This window comes from Paramacrobiotus metropolitanus, unplaced genomic scaffold (genome assembly GCF_019649055.1).
Source record: "Paramacrobiotus metropolitanus isolate TYO unplaced genomic scaffold, Prichtersi_v1.0 Parri_scaffold0000030, whole genome shotgun sequence".
Taxonomy (NCBI): domain Eukaryota; kingdom Metazoa; phylum Tardigrada; class Eutardigrada; order Parachela; family Macrobiotidae; genus Paramacrobiotus; species Paramacrobiotus metropolitanus.
Genome location: NW_026570250.1, coordinates 504,940 through 517,116, shown reverse-complemented (window position 1 = coordinate 517,116; position 12,177 = coordinate 504,940). Strand labels below are relative to the sequence as shown.

General features: G+C 37.9%; 2 protein-coding genes across 2 annotated transcripts; both read left to right on the top strand.

Annotated features, from left to right (window-relative positions):
• The first annotated feature begins 996 nt into the window (after positions 1–996).
• Positions 997–3,591, top strand: LOC129588677 (uncharacterized). The gene is made up of 10 exons (XM_055483017.1): positions 997–1,326; positions 1,437–1,516; positions 1,577–1,614; positions 1,762–1,854; positions 1,938–2,018; positions 2,534–2,737; positions 2,807–2,936; positions 3,008–3,160; positions 3,218–3,265; positions 3,330–3,591. The coding sequence occupies exons 1-10, from the start codon at positions 1,262–1,264 to the stop codon at positions 3,398–3,400; spliced, it is 963 nt and encodes a 320-aa protein (XP_055338992.1). The 5' UTR covers positions 997–1,261; the 3' UTR covers positions 3,401–3,591.
• Positions 3,592–3,683: 92 nt separating this feature from the next.
• Positions 3,684–12,069, top strand: LOC129588678 (uncharacterized). Its single transcript, XM_055483018.1, has 9 exons — positions 3,684–4,126; positions 4,210–4,244; positions 4,388–4,480; positions 4,666–4,746; positions 5,005–5,220; positions 11,131–11,260; positions 11,338–11,484; positions 11,582–11,629; positions 11,698–12,069. The coding sequence occupies exons 1-9, from the start codon at positions 4,060–4,062 to the stop codon at positions 11,787–11,789; spliced, it is 909 nt and encodes a 302-aa protein (XP_055338993.1). The 5' UTR covers positions 3,684–4,059; the 3' UTR covers positions 11,790–12,069.
• Positions 12,070–12,177: the final 108 nt, after the last annotated feature.

Below are 12,177 nucleotides of genomic sequence, written 5' to 3'. Positions count from 1 at the left end.
TCGACATTAATCGTAAGGATTTTCACCGGCGCGCGTTTGTTGTATTTGTTGCAGAGAATGCTGTCTCTGCAACAAATACATGTGCTTGTACCAGTATTAAAACCATTTATCATGCATTTATCAATTCTGTAAAAATGTTGTATCTACGAGTACTTACTGAAATCATTCAAACAAGTCAAAAACCTTACCGGCTTACTTCAAGAATCACGATCAGTTTTTTCGGCAGCGCTTGTCTAAACAGATACAGCGTGGGAATGCGATATGCGTAATGGGCACGATTTCTGAGCAAGACAGTACTAGTATAGATGAATTTTTCTTTTTGTGATTGGGGTGTATCTGTTGCGGATGATTGTTTCATTGTTTTCAGTCGAATCTGTGTAGTTTAGTACTATAGCGCTTAAAAGATTACTAAACTTACTTATCAGTCTTAGCAACCGTCATGATCAGTGCAAATTATTATAATTTGGACATTTGGTCCGTCATATAACTACGCAGTTACTTATAAATTTACTTATATAGATAAATTATTTATAAAATTTTTTTATTTCTGTATTTATAAAGTATTCAATACCTAAGTAGGCGTTACTGAACTAGATCTCTGATCATGATCGCACTGACAGTGCGATCGCACTGACAGTGTTTTTCCTGCTTATTCTTTCTCGTTAACTTGTTGATTGTTGTTGTAAACTGATGCTCGCAATAGTTTTATACGTTGGTTATCAACATGTTACATGCCAAATAAAGAACTGTACATACTCGTGCTGGTACAGATAAAATTAACGAGTACAGAGTACAGTATAATTATATCGTATACTTAATTATAAGTTAAAGTGAATTAACACCTTACTCCAGTGTTGCCGTCTGTACCGCAGTTACATTAAGTATATTATGTATTGCGGCGCAATACATAATATCTATATACTTAATGTAACAGACAACGTTTCGAGATTTTTCGTTTCTTAATTGCTTATGATCATTTACAGATAGTATCACCGCGATTGAATTTCTTTGTTTTGGTGATTATTGCCAAAACGTTTTAAAAGATAGTTTTCGTTCTTTCTTCCATAATTATTGCGTTTCTCCACTCATTCCACGCCCAATCACGTGATGCATTATTTACGGCAGCTTGTACAGGATTGAACAGCTGATTTTGTCCGACGAAGTCGTTTGTTGTTTTATACGCCTTAGCATACGTACGATATACGCCAAGTGCTAATCGCCGTCGTGACAAAGCGAAAACACCTGTCACTTGCCAGACACGATGAATATTGCTGCAAAAAGAACGGTGTCATTTTTCAGATCCTCTACAGCGAGGCCAGTTAATCCGTGAGTGCTCTGTTGCCATTTTCTTTATTTTTATAAAATTTTATTACTTACGCTGGTGGGTTTGCCAATCTGGCGTCCTTTTTTTACGCATAGCCTCGTTGGCACTTTAGGGTACGGTTTATGACGAAAATGGCGAAATTTAGAACCGTCGAGCACATGCTTTATGCTGAAGAGCAGATGGACGGAGCAGGTGTGTAAATAAAACATTTTCAGCAGTTTGCTGCTTCAGAATACAGTTGCATTGTTCCAGGTGCTCGAGTTCGTCGATCTATTGGAAGATCCAGAGAGGTACGGGGAGTAGGCATACCTGGTATGCCGTATGCGTACTCGTAGTCGTGATGTTTTCTTGCTCGTTGCCTGTTCTGGCTGTTTAACCTTACGCTTACCATGCGAGTTTGTTGTCCGTGCTCCGTAGCGAACAATATTCCATTGCAGTTCACGCAGTTGGATCCCTTTCTCCTGCTGGATCATTTCGATGTTAAACCACCAGCGGGATTCCCGGAGCATCCTCATCGTGGCTTTGAAACGGTAGGTCATTAAGCGTGCTTACCATGTGGTTGGCTGGCAGGGCTGCAACGGGAGATACAGTCTTAGTAGTTTTTATTTTGCAGGTGACTTACATGTTAAAAGGATCATTTAATCATGAAGATTTTGCCGGCCACAAAGGGAGCATTGGAGTTGGAGATCTGCAGGTTAGTGCACTGTGCGTTTACTGTGGAGATTTAAAGATCTCTTTATGGCGAAAGTTCTTGAAATTCGCATATCGGATACACGGGTTCATGCAGACTGCAATGGAACCACAATGAATGTCTGTTGTAAATTTGTAATTAATGAGTAAATTATTAAGAGTAAATTATTATTTTTATTTTTTTATTATTATTGCAGGGTTGAGTGAAGTCTTATGATTTTTGATTAATTTATTTAAGTAACAACATCACATTGTTATCATGATTGCATGGTGATGGAGCTGCTACATATCGTGATCGAATACTGTGCAGCTTTCTTGTAAAGAGTCATTTTGTTCAGTCCTTTAAAATAAGTACCTGGCTACCTGCATATACTAATGCAGTGTAATTTTTTTTATAAATGCTTTGTTATTTTATTATTTATTGTTAATGATTGTTTTATTGATAGATATTTTATTTCAAGTTGGCCATTTCAAGTTGGCCATGTCATGTTGACACTGCCTGTTATTTTCTGGTTGTAGTGGATGACGGCTGGACGAGGTATCCTGCACTCGGAAGTGCCCGGTCCGGATGGGGGAGAGGGATTCCAGTTGTGGGTGAATTTAGCGAAAAAGGACAAAATGATTGAGCCGGCGTACCAGGAACTGCGCAGCAGCGATATTCCCGTTGCCAATGAAAACGGTGTTAAAGCGATCGTGATTGCTGGCGAGTGTCTGGGTGTCAAAGTACGCATTTGCGTCGATGGTATTTCTGCGGATAATGATTAACCAGTAAACTGATTCGAGTGCTCGTAGTCTCCTGTTCGCACACGCACTCCGACGATGTACCTGGACATTACTCTGTCCCCTGGTGCCGTACTGGTGCAGCCTGTCAATGAAACGTGGAATGCCTTTTCGTATGTAATCTCGGGAAAAGTTGCTTTTGGTACGCCGGTTGTTTATTGTATATGTGTGAATAGTACACCAGCAGATTGTGTTGTACCGATATTGTTGTAGGTCCTCCTGATGAACAACAGGAAAAGGAAACTTTTTATTGTGTCATTTATGCTAAGGATGGTGCTAATGTGCGGATGGAGAACACTACTGCGGAGGATGCGCGTTTGGTTCTGATTGCCGGCCAACCGCTGAACGAACCGCTTGCTCGACGGGGTGAATTCTGATTAATGTTTGACGCGTTGCCGTTGCCAATAGTTTTTTTTAATCTAGGACCAATGGTGATGAATACTCAGGAGGAAATCGATCAAGCGTTTCGAGGTGAGTTAATAATAAATTTTTTAATTTATTTTTGAAGGGGATTTAATTTGCGTTTTTTTTATAGACTTCCGAAATAGCCAAAATGGCTTTGAAAGAGGAAAGAACTGGACGTCTCGATTTTTTAAAGGAGATTAAAATTTCCAGGTGGATCTTGAATGCTAACGTTAAGCTTTCATTTTATATTTAAGTTTTTTCCAACAACGTTATGACAGTAATTTGGATCTCCGTTGGTTAATCCCGGTTCTGGAAGTGCAGCTCCCGTGACTGTTATTATATTGACATTATGATTATGCAACTGTAGATTAAAGCGAAACTAATTTTGATTGTCCTGATTTACTTTCGATTAATTCATTGCTTTCAGATAAATTGTGCGTACAAGCTACAAAAGGCTGTTTTTACTGCGCACGTATAAGAGAGACAAGTGCAAGTCAGTTTCAGTTACGTTGGTGTTTACACGACAGTCACATAGCTGTCAGAGATCCGGGTGGGACGGAATTCTTCCTGTGGCGGTCACCTGATGTATGCCGTCATTTTATCGTTAGTTCTGCTCCCTGCGTAGTGTGTAAGCTGTTGCACGACGCCCGTTGCAACCGTTTCATCGATTTTCAGGAGAGTATAATCCGTGTCGTGATCGTGCAGTTTTTTACTCATAGGATCGCGACACTAATTCACACAAAATTTCCTAACTGCTTTACCGGAGCTGCTTCTCAACTTTGACATCAGGAAGCGTTCTCTTTCCGCTAAAATTCATTTCTTATATTTCTGTCATCTTTTGTTGGACTTCACGTTAGAATATGCCTTCAAGTCACTTCCGGTCTGTGGATTTAATTTTTCCAGTTATTGAACGGCGCACGTGGAAAGGTAATCGAAAAATATTTGTGCATTTTCATAATAATTTTCAGGTCGTTCTGGGTTTACGGTTTACTACATCTTCTTTTTAATAGGGTTCGATATGCGGACAGTGGTCTCCAGCGCTCGGGTAATGTTCATTCATAAACTCTGGAATTCATTTTGTCATTGTTCGTTACGAAAATAACGAAATGTAACGTGTGCACATACTTTGGGATTGCGAAACTAGTACTGACGGCAAAAACTTTTATTTTGTTTGTACGGATTTTTTAGCTTCGCTTTCTGGATCCCTTCTTGGTTATGGCTCATGCTCGGATTGATTCTTTGAAAGCCATACCGGACCATCCACTTCGTGGAATCGAAAATGTGAGGTCCCAGGTGGCGCACAAACAGAAGCTGTGTAGTATGTGTGATAATTTACATCAGTTATTGGAAAGATAATGGAACCTTTCGTTATTTGATCTAGCATCTTAGAATGTTCGTTAATTTTTATAAGACACATTCGGTACAGGAAGCGAATTTATTTATAATAAAGAGGCTTATTGATTTAGATAACGTACATTCTAAACGGATCCTTGGTGCATGAAGACTGCAACAACACGACAACTGAGCTTAAAGAGGGTGATGTTCAGGTACGTATGTTATTAATGATGACCGTTTAGTTGGGCAGAACGTTGAATTCTCAAAATGGCCTTCGTTTATCATTATGCATATATTTTCGGTGCTGGTACAGTATATGTGTTCCGGTTAGATTGTAATATCTACGGTATTTGTTAGCTTAGTATTTTTGCAACCAGGAAAGTTGTTATGATGATTTATTAGATGTGCTCAGGTAGTTAAACACTCAGAATTCAGAACACATTAGATAACGTAACAATGGTATTTGACAGTGGCTGAGCGCAGGTTCGGGGATTATGCAGTGTCAAGTGCCAGGAACGCAGGGCGTGGAAGGAATACAGGTTTTTGTCAATTTATCCAGTGGAATGAAAACGAAGCCGGCACAGTACCACGTTGTGCGGCGGAAAGAAATCCCTACTAGCAAAAAGAATGGAGTTGCCGTTACTGCAGTGGCTGGAGACCATTCTACGGGAACGACAACGCTAAAGGTCAGCTTTGTATATACTATTTAATTCTGTTGCTCGCGTGTGCTGTAACCGATCGACGACGGGGTTTGCCGGGTATTTTAATGGGAAACAATGATATACACAATGAATACAATGAATCAACAACGAAAAACACAATGATCTAACAACAAGCACAAACGCCCCCCATGGGGAATATTGAACACAATGAAAGAAAACAATGAACCAATAAAAATAAACACCCCTTCCACAGCTCTTCCCAGGAAAAATGGGATAGGGTGGGTGGGAAAATCGCGTTCGACGTGAACTACATCAAAACTCTTTGCAAATGAACACTGATGTAAAGCTGCTAAAGGCAGCATGAAACCAGAGCAATCTCAAGGAATACCATCTGACCACCCAGATGGCCAGCAATAAATCTCAACCGCGACAGCACATTAATGTCAAAGGCGAGACAAAATCATGCCGCTCGCCAGAATTAACATTCATTATCTCCGATAATTCCTTTTAATTCTGTTGCTCGCGTGTGCTGTAACCGATCGACGACGGGGTTTGCCGGGTATTTTAATGGGAAACAATGATATACACAATGAATACAATGAATCAACAACGAAAAACACAATGATCTAACAACAAGCACAAACGCCCCAAACAAACCCCCAAACAGGAACATAAGAATATCCAATCAATGACCAACGTGGCAGCTGCACCACTGATACGGAAACTGTAGAAAGGAAGGCAATGTCGGTAACAGACGACGCAAACTGCGCTTAAAATTAATTCCGAAATCACGGTGACCGATTATAAAGCAGAGAAATGTGCATCAGCGTCAAATGTCAATTGACACACAATAGTAGGAATATGGAATAAATAAGTACAGAAACTGTACAAGTGACGAATCAGCAGGATTAAAATATACTGCACAACCATAAGAGAATTGGTCAGTTTTGGAAAGTAGGATTATACGGGAAACTTGATGATCGCAAAACCGTAAAATGACGAAACTTATCGTCACGACTTATCAATGAGCGATAACGCAAATTCAGACACAATGAATTCAGATACGCTGTGTGACAATGAAGAAACCGCAATGCGGGTTTCAGTAAAACACAGATGATATCAAGGGATATAGGCCAACAAAGAATTCAACGGGAACCAAACGTTGAATTCCTGTAAGTGCAACATGGGAATATTTGATCCCATACCGGTATTAACGGACGATAAATTAAACACTTCAGCTTCATTAATGAGCCACGCAACACAACGTGGAAAATGTAGGAACTGTAGAAAGCGGCTCAGTGCCCCGGAATATATTTTCGGCATGGACACAGAAATGTGATGCTGGATAACATGTCTGAAGGTAAAATTGGAAGAACAAATGGTAATAACGTTGGCGTGCGAGCATCCGCGTTTCGCCTCCGGTTTGGTGATCGGCATATCCACTGCTTTCCATCTCGTCCCATTGCGAATCAGTTAATCCGAGGCGTTAGATACAGTAGGATAAAAAAAAATTTGAGAACACCAAAACGAATCGGATACGGTTAAGTCTCTGGGATGATAACGTAAAAACGATTAAAAGTCATGTTTGATGTGAAAATCCCACGGAAACAATACCAACATAAATTTAGCTGAGCAAAGATGCAAAGGTAGTCAGAACGCAAACAACTGAAATCAGAATTCTACGCATCCGGCAAGTTACCGGACCGAAAGAACAGAGCAGCCGCTAACACGCTGGCAGTCGCAAATGAAAAGTGCAATTATGATATATACTATAATATAATATAATATATTGTAATCGCGTTCGACGTGAATAGCCAATAGGCCCAATACATGGTGATGGACTGTATAAGCAAAATTATGGGACGCAAATAATATCTCGCGAACAAGACGAAAACGCACTTGATATCCAACAAATGTCCAGATCGATCAGCAAGATTAAAGAACAAAACTGTTTAATGACGAGAGAACTGGTAAAATTTATAATTATGAATCACTATATAAGCGATTAAGAGAACTTTATGACTGTCATCAGGCAACAAGTTACGTAACCGAACAGTATGGTCATCACTGAGGAATGAAGGGAACTGAGGTGCAAGCAGAAGGCAATGCATATTGTACACCCAAATAAGAAGCCATCAAAGGGAACCGAAATGACAACGAAGGAATCGTGATGCTGGTTTCCACTAAACACATGTGACCAACGGATATAAGCATTAAGCGATTATCAGGCATCAAGGGAACCAAACGATAAAATCATTGAAACACAATGAGACACAATGAAATAAAATAAACAGATAAGAACTGCAGTGCCGCCGAATATGCCGCCGAAACGTTTTCTGCGTAGACACGGAAATGTGATGGTGGTTAACGGGTTTCACGGTAAAATCTGGAAATATTGACCAAAGGCAACCAGAAAATATTGGCAATAAGTATTTAACGATAAATACAAGGCATATATATTACGGAACACACCATTAAGGTTACCCCTGTTTTGGCTTTTACCGTTCGCGAATGTGGAGATCCTGCGATATCGACTCAAAACCCAGTCTTGACCATTCTAAAGTGTTTCTTAGTTAAAATCATGAAAAATTCAACCCCTGTAACCAGTATCATAGGTTCAATAGTAAACTTTAAAATTCAACATTTGGTAATTCCGCTTAAAAATTAACTAGTCTGACTAGATTGAACTGAGATTTTTTGTTACCGGCCTGTAAAATATAAAACGCGATTCTCCAGCACCTTGCGAGAGCTTTTTTGGAAAAAGTCCATTTTAAAGTTGCAACTTGCAAAAAACACTTCGTCGGTTGCTTGATTCGACAATAACGCGAGCAAAATCAACTTTTTTCAAAATCGCCCTCGCAATTAGACTTTTACGATATCCATACATCCACTGTCAAAATTTCAAAATTCTACTTAATTCCATTAGTGACTAGTTAATTTTCAAAGCCTGTTAACCGCATTTTTAGCTGTAGGATTCGAAAGTTCATGCAGGGATAAATCTCATTTGAAGATGTTGGCAGTCTCAGTTCACCACACATACCACGTAGGAATAGCCCGAAAGACCAACTAGACAGCCGAGTGTGCGCTGCCCAGCTACACTCATGTGTGATCAAAGTCTTTTGTCTTCAGAGTTTGCATCCATTTTGCTACGGTTTTATGACCCAGTAAAATAAAAGATACAAATCGCAAACAGGTGCTCCCCATTCATTTGACTGCATGTCCAAATCTAATCGCTTGCATATACGCAGGCATGCAAATGGTAAGCCGGGCCGGTCATTAATTACAGTACTGGCTGCTCTGGGTCGAATACTTTAAAAATTTATATCTCGCCTCCCAGTTACTATATTTCTATACACTTTTCCCCACCAGATAGAGCACTCTTCAGTTGGTGGGATTGCAAGTTTTGAGAAACTGGTCTTTTTGAGAAAAGCCAAAATAGGGGTAACCTTAATGGCACCAGTGAAATTAATTCAACAGAGGCGTAAAGTAAAGAAAAAGAATAATAATTATTGAATATGAACAGAGATATAATAAATAACAGGAAAACGAAAACAGGATATTAAAATACGATTATAGCATCAGTGGAAATGAGGATACAATAAATAACAGCAGTAACAGTAAATGACAATGAATAACACGTATAAGACTGCAAGAGTAGCTAGAGTGTGAACAAATGAATCCGGCAATATGCCAGACTGAAAGAACAGGGCATTCGCCCATACGGTGGTAGTCACAAATTTACTCCGATTTCGAATTATAGAGACACCGTTTACTGAAACTTCAAAGTAACAACAAGAGCAGGTATGTAAGGATAACAGAAATAAGGATATACAAACAATAAGAACGGGGATGCAACAAACAACAGGAATAGAAATAACAGGGAGAAAGAATAACAATCACAGTAATTATCACACGGATAACAAATATCAGGGATGACAAATAGAGAAATAAATAACAGGGTAACGAAGATAAAAATAATTCGGATAACAATGGGGCTAACAATAACAGGACGAATAAAAATTATAACAACGAACAATAGTAAAACGGGAAGATAATACAGCAATTATAACAATAACGATCATGACCACAGCAAGAACTATGGTACATAGTAATAACAATAGTGTGTTAAATAATAATAATAAGGGTAAAATAATAATAACTTTAATATTACTAATAACAACAAATAATGATAAAATAATAATATTAATAATAATACATAATAATACATTAATAATATATATAAAAAAATAAGGTAAAATTTTGTAAACAAATATCAAATATGTATAAGATATAGTATGCATACAATACGATAGAATACAATGCAGTAATAAAATATAATATTACATCATAAGGTAGTACAGTTTAATAATACAATATAATAATACGATATAATAACACAATACAATAATATATTATAATACATATACCAATAATACTATAATATATATTATGATACACATAACAATATGTACACGCACAATAGGTACACAATATATAAATAATAAATATGATAATGAAGTCTATAAATAATAAATATACAATAATATAAAATATATTAATAATAAAACATAACATATCATAAAATCTATCAATAATTTGTTTGACATAACCTTTTAACACAATATACAAAAAGGTGTAGAAATGTGTAAAACCATACACGGTATATAGTAATAGTATGATAGATCTATACATATTAAGATCAATCCCTTGAAGGCTGTGACATAATGATACAAGCAATATAATTATAATATGACAATGATATTGATGATATTATATATAATAACAATATATATAATAAAAATATTAATGATGATATATATAATAATAATATTTATAATCATAACAACCAATAATAAAATTTATGTTGTAATACATATCACAAGTATGTAAGCCTACAACATGTATACAATATAAAAATAATTTAATATATAATACTAATATCTATGTACAAAATATAAAATCTATGTAATGGATCAGGAGCACACAAACTCGTATTATACAGAAATGACCCAATGGGAATAACAAATGTTGACGTGCGAGATGGCCGTCCACGTTGTAGAATGGTAGCCAGAATGCAAGCAAATGAAGTTAGGCATTTTGTGCACCCGGCAATATGCCGGGCTGAAAGAACAGGGCAACCGCCCATATGGTGATAGTCACAAATAAAATGCAAATATATTATGCAAATAGAAATCATTACTAATCCTCGATAAAGAAAACGTAAACAGGGACCTCCAAAAATTGATCGTACGAAACACAAGCGGCTATATACAAATCATGAAAGACACGACGTAATAATTGTCGGCAAGATATGCCGCGGACGAGATTACGCCATAACATAATGCAGGAGCATATGGCAGGAGCAAATACACTAAAGCACAGCAACATGGAATTTCTTCCAGAATTTTAAACAAATCAACCACTTGGTGAAATCAAGAAATTATCTGTCTGTAACTATCTATACGTGAGTACAGCAGAACAGCATGGAAGTTTGAACGCGAAATATCGCGAACTCGCCAAAAATCGCGTTCGACGTGAACTACATCAAAACTCTTTGCAAATGAACACTGATGTAAAGCTGCTAAAGGCAGCATGAAACCAGAGCAATCTCAAGGAATACCATCTGACCACCCAGATGGCCAGCAATAAATCTCAACCGCGACAGCACATTAATGTCAAAGGCGAGACAAAAATCATGCCGCTCGCCAGAATTAACATTCATTATCTCCGATAATTCCTTTTATCTTTGAAATTGACGATAACTGTACTTGCCATACACTGTGTGTGCAACCTCGCCATACACGTTTTTGATTAACGTTTGCGTTTCTTGAAATGTGTAAATTACTAATCACAAAACGTAATATCGAGAGCAAAGCCTTTGAATTTTCTTCCGTAAATTTTAACAGTGAAACGTTTTTGCATTTGTTATTTCAGTCTAAACTGTCCACTCAAACGCCCATTCTGTTTCTCGATGTGACACTAAATGCGGAATCCCAACTGGAGCAAGCGATTCCTGCTGGATGGAATGCCTTTTTTTATGTATTACACGGAACAGTCACTGTTGGTATGTCCGGCTACTTCATTAAAAATACGTCTACGTACTCTAAAATACCCTAACTTAAAAGCCGAATTCATGCTTAGGAGAGGACAAGAAAGAAGCTGAACCCAACTACTGCGTGACGTTCAAGCAGGATGGGGATGGGGTTTTGATCGAAAATGCGTCCAAATCACCGGCTCGACTAATTTTAATCGCGGGTCAACCTTTGAACGAACCCGTATTTCGTCACGGTAAGGAGAACGACTTCAACTCTATTCGGATTAATTTTTTTTTCGTACCGCATATACAGCATTTTGCCTACTTACATATATGCTGACTATTTTACAGGGCCTTTCGTGATGAATAGTCAAAAGGAGATTCTTCAAACAATCAGAGGTAAATTCCGATGAACACACCGTAAATTACGATGAACGAGTGACTAAATGAGCGTTAATTAACTGCAGATTTTGCTAACAAGGCCAACGGCTTCGAAAGTAGCCGAAACTGGAAATCAGCTTACAGTCGGCGGAATGCTGCCGAAAAGGTCAAACGGTGATCCCCGGGCAGGATCGTTTCGGAGGTCTCTGATCAATCTCTTTCAATAAGGATAATTGTAACCAGTTGCGATATACTCACTGCAGATGCGAAATTGAATATTTTCCCCTTTGAAACTCATTATCTTGTTAGTTTGGTAGCGATGTGGCTGCCATAATTTATTTTACTGTACTTTCGCTTGGTTTCCAATTCGCATTTTAATGATGTCATAGTAATTTCGCTGTTCACATAATCATATGAGCGTTAAGCTGTCTTAGCTTATCAAAATATGAAAGCGCTTACTTTTTGTATAATTATTGTTTACCGTAGTTAACCTAAGCGCAAAGCTATCCATTTGTACTGCTTTTATCTTTGACATCAAATTTGCTGATGAATGCATAATGGGTACT